The sequence below is a fragment of the Triturus cristatus genome, chromosome 3_2 (assembly GCF_964204655.1).
Source record: "Triturus cristatus chromosome 3_2, aTriCri1.1, whole genome shotgun sequence".
Classification (NCBI taxonomy): Eukaryota; Metazoa; Chordata; class Amphibia; order Caudata; family Salamandridae; genus Triturus; species Triturus cristatus.
The window spans coordinates 1,053,450,545-1,053,463,658 of NC_140584.1; the positions used below are offsets into that span (position 1 = coordinate 1,053,450,545).

The window sequence follows — 13,114 nt, forward strand, 5'->3', positions numbered from 1 at the left end:
AACTATGTGCAATTCTTGTTGTATTATCGATTTTACATGTATGTACTTTTTTGATATTGTTGTTACATATCGAATAAAGTTCAGTATTTATCTATCTATCTATGTTATGTGTTGTGATGGTTCTTAGCTCTAGAACCTCATCGAGGACACTAACACGTGTGCTCTACTGTTTAAAAGCCTTTCATCATATAAAGTCAGCTAACCCTTTGCTGGCACACAGTGAACGCATCACCATACATATATGTAATAGAAATCTCACTGGTGCTTGGGCACAGAAAGATATGCAGGATTATCACCTGTAGAGAAAACAAAAGTACAATACCTTGGACTTTAATGGGGTGTGAGGACTAACCTGAAAAGGTATAACCCAGACCTTGAAGGCTGGCTCTGGAGGACTGAGGACCCTTCCTGTATGGATAACGAGACCCCTCCTAACGATCTGGAGATGCTTGTAGGAATGCTGCATTTTCTGTGGTCAAAGGTAAGAAACCCCCGCAGGTTGACTCCCTCTCGTCATTTGATTCTGCGGATGCTTATGTATTGGAGGGGAAAGCCTTACACTGCTGATGAGTTGCTACAGTCGGTACTTCCTTTAATATTAATTTTTGCTGTCAGTCCGCTGCACTAGGTGTGGTCCAGACCAGGAACCAGAAAATAAAAATGCACAGCAAAAACAGACATTGTACCTCACAATAACCAACCAACAGAAATGGACATCCAGAAAATCCTCCACAGTGAATATCGCTAGAATAAAAACAGACTTATTTGACATTCTATCGTCATGGGACGCAAAATGTCAAAAAGGCCAATCAGTGGCTGTTCTACAGGTCATGGAAAGTGCAAATGGGTTGAGAAGGCTATTAAAAAATAAAGCTTATTTTCAAGAAGAAGAAAGAAAAAAAAGTCTTTCACAGCTGGAAAAAACAAAGAAAAAATAAAAATCTAAAAAACTGCTTCACCCAAACCAGCTACAGAAACAAATACATAAATTGACTTTGGGCTCATATTTGGAATCTCTGCTCCACAAAGCGCAAAAATAAACCTAAGGCCAACTGTTAATGCTGTACATTGAGTGATACAATAATTCTGCTGCCTAAAGTTTTGCTTTCATTTTCTTAGCGAAGAATTGAAGAGTTTCATAAACAAGCGTTTTTTGCTTTTTAATTCCACTGTTTGTTTTTTATTTTAAAGAAAGGAATGATGCTATTTAGAATTTATGTGAGATATTTTTTCTTGTTGAAACCTTATGTAAATATTTTCACACCTGGGGTTGAAGATATTCAGTGTTTATGATATTAATGAAGAGCCCCTATTAAAAAAAACTCATATCTCGTGGCTCACTAGTACAAACATTTGCATACAAATTTAGATTACACACTGACACCCACCGATGTGACTTTTGAAAGTGTATGCACTAATTATATAATTCCAATTCTTTGATGATAAAAAACACGCATGATGCATACACATTTAAAACAGATGTTTAGTTTGTTTTAAAACATATTTACAATTGTACATATATACTTATGATTTACCATTGCAAGAGCAACGTAAGATATGATTTGAAACAGTAGTACCCAAGAAAACCTTAACAGTCAAACATCATTGAACTATGGAAGCATTGCCAGGGAACAACGGCAGCTTTATCATTAAGGGCCTGATTTAGAATTCAGCAGATGGGTTACTCCCCGACGGATACCCCCGCTCGCTGTATTGCAAATGCCATTGGATATAATGCACTTGTAATACAGTGGAAGGGATTATCTGTCCCATTTGTGGTGGTGTAACCTGTATGCCAAAATCTAAATCAGGACCTAAATTCCTTAAGTACTCCAGATAAGGACCCTAAATGTATCATGTCTTGCATTTGAAAATTACATCTCAACATTTAACACCTTCATTTCCCCCCCTTAACCTTATGAACCTATGAATATCACTTTGAGAATCTGATGCATGCCAATGTAGGATGATGCCAGTAAAGTCAACACATGCATTCAGTGCAAATGTGCCAGATGTAATGTACCAAGGGTCCATGTATGGGTGTCTACCCAATGGCTGTCACATAACCTATTCACTGCTATAATTTACTTGGTACCACTTTCAGCACGGACATGGGAAACCTTGAAGTTACCAACTGAATTTGAAATGTCCCCTAACCGAAAACGCCATCTAGACTGGAGTGTTTGCTATGGAAATAAATAATGCTATGATTTACGGTCAGCATGCACAGTTATAGGTATTGGAGGAAGGATGTTGTTTACTCTGGAGTGCCAACTAAGCATGCATGCAGGTTCACCTTTGTGGGAGCCTCAATACTCTTATGGCAAAATCAAATGTGCACTGTACCGGGAAGGCTGCTTGCAAGCCGGCAATCAAAAAAGACTTGTGTCTGCTGAGAAAACCATCATTCCACTAGAATTGGTTTTCCATTAGCATGTACCCTTATTTTCAGATGCAGTCTAACTGAAAACATAATCTGTACAGCGCACATTAATTCAGAAGAATGGAAGAGAACTTATCTGTTCAATGAGGTTTTACAACTCTTACGGTGCTTTGTTATAGAAATGTATAAATTAGCAAAAACATCGGCAAGCAAAAAGTTAACTGCTCCCCATTTCAATAAATAGGATGTATCTTACAAGATTAATTACACTAAAAAGTATATCGTACCTTTCAAAACCTTGCAAATTAAATTCATTGTGTTTGTAAACACTAAATACAGCAGAATGTAAATAATTAAGAGTCCACTTTGCAGGATAATATCATTCAAACCCGTTTAACATTATCCTGCATACACTTGAGGCTGTAAAGGTGGGGGCAGCTTGTCGTTCTCCACATTTTCAGAGTCAATGGCTGCCAACGGCTGACTTTTAGCTTTGATATCCAGCGGATATTTCTCAACTATATCCTGAACCTCCTTACTGATCCCATCAGTCCAGTCAATGAGGTCCTTCTCAAGCTTCTTGGCTTCACTGACAATTCTTTCTTGTCGTTCGTTTAACTGTGAGAGGAGGTCCAGGTTTTTGTGCATCTGCTTGACACCCAAACACATATTGGAAGACCAGTTTTCAGAATCCTGCTTCTTTGGAGATGCCTGGCCAGACATGTAGCGGTCAAAATCCTCTTCGCTCAAATTTAGCGACTGAGCATCTAGTTTTTCAATAAAGGCAATAGCACAGCACTAGAAAAAGAAGGCATTCTGTTAGATTCTAGTATTTTCTTAATTAACAGAAAAATTAATTTGTATAGCATTGACAAGCCAAAACTGTCACTTTTTCTTAACAAAATGAATACGTAAAAGAACTCCTTGTAATGCTTAAAATCTAGTACATGTGAAGAGAAGAAATGCATTTACAAGCTTTGTAAATATTGTAATACTGGTCAAGTTGTGTACTTTATATGGCCTGTTACTTATGTGTTTGCGTATCACTAACATGTCTACATTTAATGTAGTTACCCAAGACAGATACAAATAAGGTGTCAATTAATTTACCACAGGGTGAAATCTAGGTGGAGATTATCGTATTCAGGAAATTAGTAAGGTGGTTCCTATGGTGAGAGGGGTCTTACAAAGTGGATCATCAAAATCTAGGAGCAAAGCATGAGTTAACAGAATGGTGGTCAACAATTACAATGACTGAATATAGAAATGTAAGGAGTTGACAGACTATTAAATTGAAAAGTGATATACCGGTCTTAGTGTACCAGTATTTTGGTCCCAGATATCACCTCTCAGCTCTATAGAAATGTACCTCAAGCATACATATTCAACACCTATACAGACTAAGGTTTCTATTGCTGGGTGCCAGACCTCCTTCACTCACTCTAACTAGCAACCCGCAAGTTCTAATTACACAAGTTAGTCACCAGATTTTTTATATTTTTTTACCAAAACATAGTAATTCCTGCTAGTCTCTGTTGAGCAGGAACATAACTCTTCCCAGGCTGTACCTAAATCTGTGGGGAATATTTTTGATGGGGGAGATTCCAGGGGAGTGTCTGCGGCACTTGAACGTGTCTGCAGCATTTGGGTGCGGGGTCGCCCTGGACCCAGGGAAAACTGCTAACCTGACATTTCTTAAAACTAGACAAACAGGTGACCAGAATGCATGCATCCCAGCATGTTTTATTTCCCAAAACCTCCAGAAAACGTCAAATATAGGGTGAAAAATCACAATTCATCCTTTTTGTCCGACAGAAAACTCCAGGGCAAATGACAAAGGTCCTATCCATCAATGTTCATACACTTTTCGCCGATAAAAATGGTAACTCACAAATGTGGATGGCCTATTGCACAGGACAGGAGTGAGTAGGCCAAAATTGTGAAAATGTTAAGAACACATTGATACTCTAATGATAACATTGTCACTTATTTGGGCTGTTCCTGTCAGTTAGGACCAAGGTGGCAAAATCGCCTTGTTAGTGGAGTTTGCTTAGGATATATAACAAATGGAGGGACTATGAGCTAATTTTAAGGTTCAGCACCCACCTTCTTAAATGTAATGATTAAACTCAGAAGTATGCTGTTCCTCCAGGGAAAGAAAACTAGGGTGGAGAAGAGGTATGCCGGGGCTTGTCAACTGGATCGGGGTATCTGAGTGATCAAAAGTGAATGCCCTCACACACCCGAAAGGGCGTCATGTTTCATCATTGGGCTGCTCCTCGTTGGTCCAAGCTGTAATGCCCAACGGGTCCCTTGAGGGGGCTCTTTGTCGGAGGTCTTCAGATTTTAATGCCATAATGATGAGTGCAAGTGAGGATATGGTGAGTGTGGGGTGGTGTACTGAGTGGTTAAAATGTTTATGGGGGTACCTTAGACGGTTTAATAAGGTGGTCTCCTTGACAAGTAAAACCATACAATAAAAACTTTTAACTCAAGTTGAGAAATACTATATGTATTAAAGAAAGTGTCAACGCGTCCTGCCAGTGGTGACACCCTTGATGAGCTGTCTTTTTCTCTTCCAGGTCGGTTTTCAGGTGTTATGTACCGTAGCAGATATAGTTGACAACCAATATAGATTGGGCACATTTATTTAATACACACCTTCATTCCCAATCAGGTGTAGGGTAGGTGTCATCTAATTTGGTCCGGACTACTTGCCTAAGATCGAGTTGGGCCACATTGGCAAGAAACATGTTGACCAGATATTCACATATATAATGTGACACAGTCATTAGTCTTTAGGACAGTGTTTATTTGTTTTTACTTGTCAAATGGACCGCCTTATTAAACTGTCTTCGATATCACTTAGACATTTTTAACCACTCACGATATCCTCACTTGCACTCATCGTTACGGCTATCAAATCAGATGACCTCCAACAAAGAGCCCCCCTCTAAGGGCCTGTTGGACATTACAACGCCCGGCCAACAAGGAGAAGTTCAATGATGAAGTATGAAACCCTTCCAAGTCTGTGAGGGCAGCCTCAAGGCTTAATGCTGCAGAGTAGATGTGTGTGGGTCTGAACATCAGAAATAAGCCAGGCGCTGCTTTGCTTTATTCTGAGGATAACTAAAAATACACACAGCTTGGATTCTTCACTGGGAAGCACACAAGTGTGTGTCTGTGCTCCAGCGAGGAATCAGTCAGTGTTTAGATTATTTCTGGAGGCTAAGAAAGCATACTTTTTCTTTTGCTGGGATGCAGATGTGTGTCTCAATGGGCCAGCAAGAAGACGGGCCCCGTTTGGATTTTTTTTTTGATGTTATGAAAAAATCCCGCTCTTATTCTCAGGAAAAAAATCTGAGCAGCATCTTGGCTCCTCTCATGGGAACAGCGGTGTGGGTCTGCATCCCAGTCACTGTTTGGATTTTTTCCTTATCCTTAGACCAAATCCAAACAGCAGCTGGCTCCTTGCTGGAGACAAGTTACGATTATAGTCGCATTTGCGCTGCTCTGATCGCCGTGATTTTAAATTTCCTATTTTGTATTTGCTTTTGTTTACTTTTTTTCCCCTTGGTTTTAGGCTGTGATTAGGCAGTGGTTCCCCCTCCCTCTTACCGCACTTAAATCTGCTTAAAGCACCGCCGTTTGGTGGGTCCGGGTCATGGGGGGGTCCATAGCTTAGTTTTGGGCGCCATTTTTGGTTGGGCTGGTGCTGTTTTCACCCCGGCGGGCACCATTACGAGCGTTCTCGCGTCTGGACAATCACGCGGGATACCTATTTAAGGCGGTCCTATTACTGTGGCTACCAGACAAGGTACGATTATAGTCGCATTTGCGCTGCTCTGATCGCCGTGATTTTAAATTTCCTATTTTGTATTTGCTTTTGTTTACTTTTTTTCCCCCTGGTTTTAGGCTGTGATTAGGCAGTGGTTCCCCCTCCCTCTTACCGCACTTAAATCTGCTTAAAGCACCGCCGCTTGGTGGGTCCGGGTCACGGGGGGGTCCATAGCTTAGTTTTGGGCGCCATTTTTGGTTGGGCCGGTGCTGTTTTCACCTCGGCGGGCGCCATTACGAGCGTTCTCGCGTCTGGACAATCACGCGGGATACCTATTTAAAGTCGCTCCTCCCGCACAGCGGGATCGCGCAGTGGGGCGCTGTCGCTTAGCCGGAGTCGTGCCAGAGTCCTGCCCGTCTGCGCTGAGGACTTCGAGGGCGCTAGGGGTACGTTCGGGCTCCTGGGCTGTCAGTGTCGGTATGTTGACCTATTCTAGTGTGTCGTTACGGTCCATTGGAGACTCTATCCCTAAGTGTGACCAGGCACCGATCCATCCGCTTTGCGGTCCGTATCGGTGCCCTTGTAATAGATGGGCCCTTGGTTCCCCTGCTAGTATCTGCAAAGGCACTTCCTTTATAGCCTCTCGAGGCATAGGTTTGACACCGTCACTTCGTCTATTGAACCTAAATGTTAGGTCTTTGGCTCAACACCACTTTGCCTTTCGTGATCTTATACAGGAGAAATCTCCTGACATATTTGCGATCACGGAAACGTGGCTGCAGGAACATGATTCAGCCATTATTAATTTAGCTTTTCCCCCTGAATACTCTGTTTTTACCCTTAATCGGTTATCTAGAGGAGGGGGTATCGCCCTTGCCGTTAAATCAAGTTTTCCTTGCAGTTGGAAGGCCTTAAACATCGCTGGGTGTGAAAGCGCCTCTTTTAACATTTCGATTAGCCCCCAGTTTTCTATCTCGGGGATGGTGGTTTATCATCCCCCTGGTAGTGATGTGGCATTTAGAGAAGCTTTCCCGGATGCGGTCAGCACTTTGTCTATGGGCTGTGCTAACTTCTCTATTTTGGGAGACTTGAATCTCCATTTTGAGAACAGGAGTTTACCGGCTGTTAACAATATTTTAGCTGACCTAGAGGCCCTCCAATTGGATCAAAAGGTAGCTCTACCCACCCATGTGGGAGGGCATACACTTGATCCCTTCTTCACCAATCTTCTGGAAACTACCATCTCTGCCATAACACCAGTGGGTTGGTCGGATCACTATTTAGTGGCCATTCGAGCTCTGTTACCCGATGCTCCCTCCATCCCTCTTTCTAGACCTATTCTGAGAAGACACTGGAGCAAACTCCGATTAGAGGACTTCCATGAGGTGTTAGCCGCAGACCCGCTGGGACCCTTGGTCAGTGTGGAATTGGGCTATGATTCGTTTTGTAAGTGGATCACTAGGGCACTTGATTCTCTGATCCCCCTTAAGGCAAGTAAGTCCCGCTCTAGAGACTCTAGCCCTTGGTACAACAGCGCCCTTCGGGCGTTAAAGGGCACTTGTAGGCGGGCTGAGAGAGAGTGGCGGAGACATTATTATGCAGCCAAAAAAACGCTGTATCTGAATTCTGTCAAGGTTTACCATCGTGCCATTTGTAGAACGCGTGCGGCGTTCTATTCGGAAGAGTTTCATACTAGCCCTAATCCCTCTAAATCAATATTCAAGGCCCTAAAAGATCTTATGTGCAAAAGAATTTGTTCCCCGGTATTGGCCTCCTGCACTCACTGTGAGGCTTTAGCATCCTTCTTTTTGGAGAAGGTACAAGCCATTTACAGGTCATTTTCTTCTGCGGGCCCACCAGTAGGACCTCCGGTGATGATCTCGTGTTGCCCCACTATGGAGTCCTTTCCTCTGCTTTCCCCAGAGGATTTCGATAGGGTGTCCCAAAAAATCAAGTCTGGCTCACCTTTGGATCCACTAAAACCCATCTTTTTTAGAGATCAGTCCTTTGTAGGCCGCCCTATACTGCGATCTTTCATCAACGCTTCGCTGGCGACGGGCGTGGTCCCAGCGGAATGGAAGCGGGCAGTGGTTTCCCCTATTTTGAAGAAACCCTCTTTGGATCCTTCAAGGACGGAGAATTACCGGCCCATTTCCTTACTTCCCTGGCCGGCTAAAGTTATGGAGGCCCATGTCAACCAGGCTCTCTCCGATCACCTCACCCATGCCAACATCCTGGATGATACCCAGCATGGGTTTCGTACTGGGCATAGCACGGAGACAGCTCTTCTTGCAATGGTTGAGCATCTACGTGGAATGCTGGATGCGGGACAGACGGCGGCGCTAATACTTTTAGATCTAAGCGCCGCCTTCGATACTGTCTCACACCCCATCCTCTTACGTCGCTTGGAGGAGATGGGTATTGGCGGTGTAGCCTTACAGTGGTTCCGCTCCTTCCTTGACAACCGTTCCTTCTGCGTAGCCATACCTCCTCATCAGTCCAAATTCCATCCCCTGGGCCTGGGGGTGCCGCAGGGGTCCTCGCTGAGTCCGACGCTTTTCAATCTTTATGTGAGGCCGCTGGCTGATGTCGTCAAGCAGTGGGACATGATGATGGTCTCTTATGCTGACGACACTCAGTTGGCGTCACCATCAGCGGGGACGCTGAGTGCGATGCCCCCAGGTTTCAGAGTGGACTGAGAGCGGTGGCGAGCTGGATGAATGTCAACTGTCTCCAGCTCAACGCGAAGAAAACTGAGGTCATGGTTGTCGGGAAGGGGCGAGAGCTCTGGGGAGACAGATGGTGGCCACCTGAGCTTGGGCCAGTTCCTACTCCAGTTACGGAGCTGCGAAACTTAGGAGTGTGGCTGGAGCCCGACTTCAGTTTTGTGGGGCATTCCAAGAAGACTGCGGCGTGTTGTTTCGGGGTTCTTCGAGGCCTCAGACCCGTCCTGAAGTTTTTTGACCCCCCCACGAGGCAGCTGATGGTTCAGGCTACTGTAATCTCTCGCCTGGACTATGCCAGCTCCCTTCTGGTAGGGGCAAATCTGGCGGAAATTAATCGCCTCCAACGCGTACAAAACGCAGCTGCCAGAGCCATAGTTGGCCTGCCCAGGTCCTGCTCTGTTTCTAGTACTCTCCGATCCTTACACTGGCTTCCGGTGAAAACTAGAATCGATTTTAAAATCTTATGTCTGGCCTTTAAGATCTTGAAAGGCTCAGCACCTCGGATCCTGTTGAATCTCCTGTCCTTCTATGTACCTTCTCGCCCCTTGAGATCCATGGGCCAAGCGCTTGCAGTGGTCCCGAGATTCAAGCTAAGCCGTATGGGAGGTCGGTCTTTCCGAGTAAAAGCAGCTATCCTGTGGAATTCTATCCCGTTGGAGATCCGCCTTCTGGATGATCTCCTTTCGTTTCGTAAAGCGTTAAAGACGGTGTTATTCTAATTCCATCTTTTCTGCGCTGTCTGTCTGTCACTTTGTGGTTTTGTTAGGTGCGGCTATGTTTATCTTGTCATGCGCCAGGACGCCCCTTAGCTGGGGCAGCTGTGCGCACTACAAATGCCCCTAACATAACATAACATAACAAAGTCGAGTGACTGTGCTCCAGACGCACATCAGTAGGACAGTTAAGGGATTAAACTGGTTGACTTACTTCCTTTTTTGTATAATCTGTTACAAAATGCTTGTATGCCGCTGGTAGGAACATTCTGTTTAAAATGAAGGTGGTTAGCAGATTCTAGGATATCATAGCTGAGTGTGGGACTCTGACTGCAGGAGTACAATACTTGGGAACCCTCTGTCTTCACAGTAATACCACTTGGAGAAAGGATTATGTTATTTACCCAGTAAGCATCTGTTATTGACATGTAGAGCTGTATATTCACATGCTAAGGTGACTTCTCCTTTTGGTGATAGTGTGCATGGGCATCCATTGTTAGATTGTTTTCCCCGCAAGAGGGTGGGAATGGAGTGAATGTAGTAAAGAGATGTCCATGCGTAGATAATGTAAATAATGAGAACTGCAACAACTACAGGTGCCCGGGGAGGAGGTTGGGTGCATGTGAATCTACAGATCTACATGCCAAGAACAGATGCTTACTGGGTAAGTAACATAATCCGTTCGAGGCATGTGTGCTGTAGATACACATGCTTTGCATGGACTATATAGCAGTATTTTCCCAAAGCGGTGGCTAACCAGTAGATGTTGCAGTTGTCTGGAAACGCATTTTTAGCACTGCCTGCCCTACATTGGCTTGTCGGCGTGCTAGCACGTCCACACAATAGTGTTTGGTAAATGTGTGTGGTGTGGACCATGTTGCTGCTTAACAAATATCCGCTATGGGAATGTTACCTAAAAAGGCCATAGATGCCCCTATTTTGCAGGTGGAATGCGCTATAGGGGGTATAGATACAGTTTTTTTTAGTGTTTGCGTAGCAAGTTTGAATACATTTAACAATCCATCTTGAAATGCCAGATTTAGAAATAGGATTTCCTTTGTGAGGTGGTGTAAATCAAACAAACAGCTGCTTTGTTTTCCGTGTGTGAGGAGCTCGTTCTGCTACTGAATCAGGATGAGGAAAGAACATAGGTAACTCAACTGATTGGTAATATGGAAAGCGGAAACCACTTTGGGGAGGAATTTCGGATTGGTGCAAAGAAGAACCCTATCTTTATGGAGCTGAAAGAAGGGCTCTTCTAAGGTTAGTGCGTGTAGCTCACCAACTCTTCGTAATGAAGTGATTGCAATTAGAAACATAACTTTCCATGAGAGAAACTGTAAGGGACACTTGTGTAGTGGTTCAAAGGGTGGACCCATAAGTCTTGTGAGTAATACATTAAGATTCCACAGTGGTGCTGGTGAAATTCTTGGTGGTATAACACTATTTAAGTCCACCATAAAGGCTTGATGACAGGAACTTTCAACAAAGACAAATGCTGTCGGTTTTGCAAATGCGTAGCTACTGCTGCAAGATGCAACCGAATGGAAGTGTAAGCTAGCCCATATTGCTGTAGGTTTAGAAGGTATATTCTGAAGAGAAGCATCTAGAGGTAGATTTTTGTCGTTATTAAAGTAAACAACAAATATTTTCCATTTTGCTGCATAGCAAGCTCTTGTAGTAGGTTTCTAGCTTCTTTCAGAATAGTCACACAGTCTGGTGGCAAATTTAAATATACAAACTTTGACTTCAGGAGCCAAATTGCTAAGTTAAGTTCCTTGGAATTTGCATGCTTGATTTCTTCATGGTTCTGAGTGAGGAGACGGGAGGTGAGATGTAGCTTTTGATGTGGACCTACTGAGAGCTCGAAGAGGGTGGCGTACCACGGCTGACGAGACCATGTGGGAGCTACCAAAATCAGTGTGAGTGATGTTTACCTGAGTTTCCGAAGCAAAAACGGAAGAAGTGGGAGGGACGGAAAAGCATAGGCAAATATCCCTGACCAATTCATCCTTGCCTTTGGAGAGATGGTGTGGGAACCGGGAGGTGAAGTTTGGGCATTGTGCGTTGTCTACTGTGTTGAAGAGATCTATTTGTGGGTATCCCCATTGTAGAAAGTATGGAAGGAGAACTTGGGGATGAAGTTCCCACTTGTGTATTTGCTGTTTCCTTCTGCTGAGATCTGCAATTTGATTGTTCACTCCCAGGAGGTGTTCAGCCAGAAAGTGAATCTTGTGATGGATTGTCCATTTCCAAATTGTCTGAGACAGGCGTGACGGTTGGAGAGAGTGTGCCCCCCTCCCTTGTTTTTGTACTTAGTACATTGCGGTCATGTTGTCTGTGCGGACTAGGAAAACTTTGCTTGTGAGATGAGACTGAAAAGCTTTCAGCGCTAGAAAGACTGCTAGAGGCTCTAGATAGTTGATGTGGAGACGTTTGTGTTTGTCGTCCCAGAGACCTTGAATTGAGTAATGATGGAGAAGTGCACCCCAACCTATGAGAGATGAGTCTGCTGTTAGCAAAACTTGTGGAATAAGGTCAATGAAAGGCCGCCCTTTTAATACATTTTGTGGGAATCCACTGCAGAGAGAGATGGGTGCTGCTGTCCACCAACACTAGATCTATTAATTGACCCTGTAACTGATTCCACTGCCATGCTAAGCATTCATGTAATGGACGCATGCGCAGTCTTGCATGAGTTATTATTGCAATGCATGACGCCATCATTCCCAGTAGCCGCATGAAAGTCTTGGCTGGCAAGGTTTTGAACTACAGCAATTGAGTTTGGATATTGGAAATCTGGCTGCAATGGGAAAGGCTAGAGCCATGTGAGTGTTGAGAGTGGCTCCTAGATAAGATTGTATCTGTGAAGACTGTAGGTGATACTTTTGAATGTTGACCGTGAAACCCAATTGGTGGAGTGTTTTGTAAATACTTTTGGTGTGTGCTGGCTTTGATGACCCAGTTGCCTAGGTAAGGAAAACATGAATTTGTTGTCTTCTGAGAGGAGCTGCTACTACTGCTAGGCATTTTGGAAATACCCTGGGAGCAGTAGTTACTCCAAATTGAAGTACTTTGAACAGATAGTGTTTGCCTGCTATCACAAATCTGAGATATTTGCGATGAGCTTGATGAATGAGAATGTGAAAATATGTGTTTTTCAAGTCCAGTGTGGACAAAAAAAAAAATCGCCTTGCTGTAGGAGAGGAAGAACCTGCTGAAGCGTTACCATATAGAAATGTTCTAATAGTATGTACTGGTTTAACTCTCTGAGATCCAACATTGCTCATAAAGAACTGTCCTTTTTGGTAATTAGAAAAAGAAGAGAATAAACCCCTAAACTTTGGTACTGAAACTGAACTGGTTCTATGGCTCCCTTTTGTAAGAGAGATCGCACCTTTTGTTTGAATAACTGCAAATGGTCTGACGATGGATTTGGTGGATTGGAGGTGCGCTCCAGGCAATACCTATGTTGGATATTGTTGAGAAACCATTTGTCGTTGTTATAGATTGT

General features: G+C 43.7%; 1 protein-coding gene across 4 annotated transcripts in view; it reads right to left on the reverse strand.

Annotated features, from left to right (window-relative positions):
• Window positions 1-1,466: 1,466 nt before the first annotated feature.
• RABGEF1 (RAB guanine nucleotide exchange factor 1) overlaps window positions 1,467-13,114 on the reverse strand; it is a 324,189-nt gene continuing 312,541 nt past the window's right edge. For all 4 annotated transcript variants that reach the window (XM_085649754.1, XM_085649756.1, XM_085649757.1 and 1 more), the window contains one exon: window positions 1,467-3,181. In XM_085649754.1, the coding sequence (XP_085505880.1) occupies window positions 2,783-3,181 (399 nt within the window). In that variant the 3' untranslated portion in view covers window positions 1,467-2,782. The remainder of the gene's footprint in view (window positions 3,182-13,114) is intronic.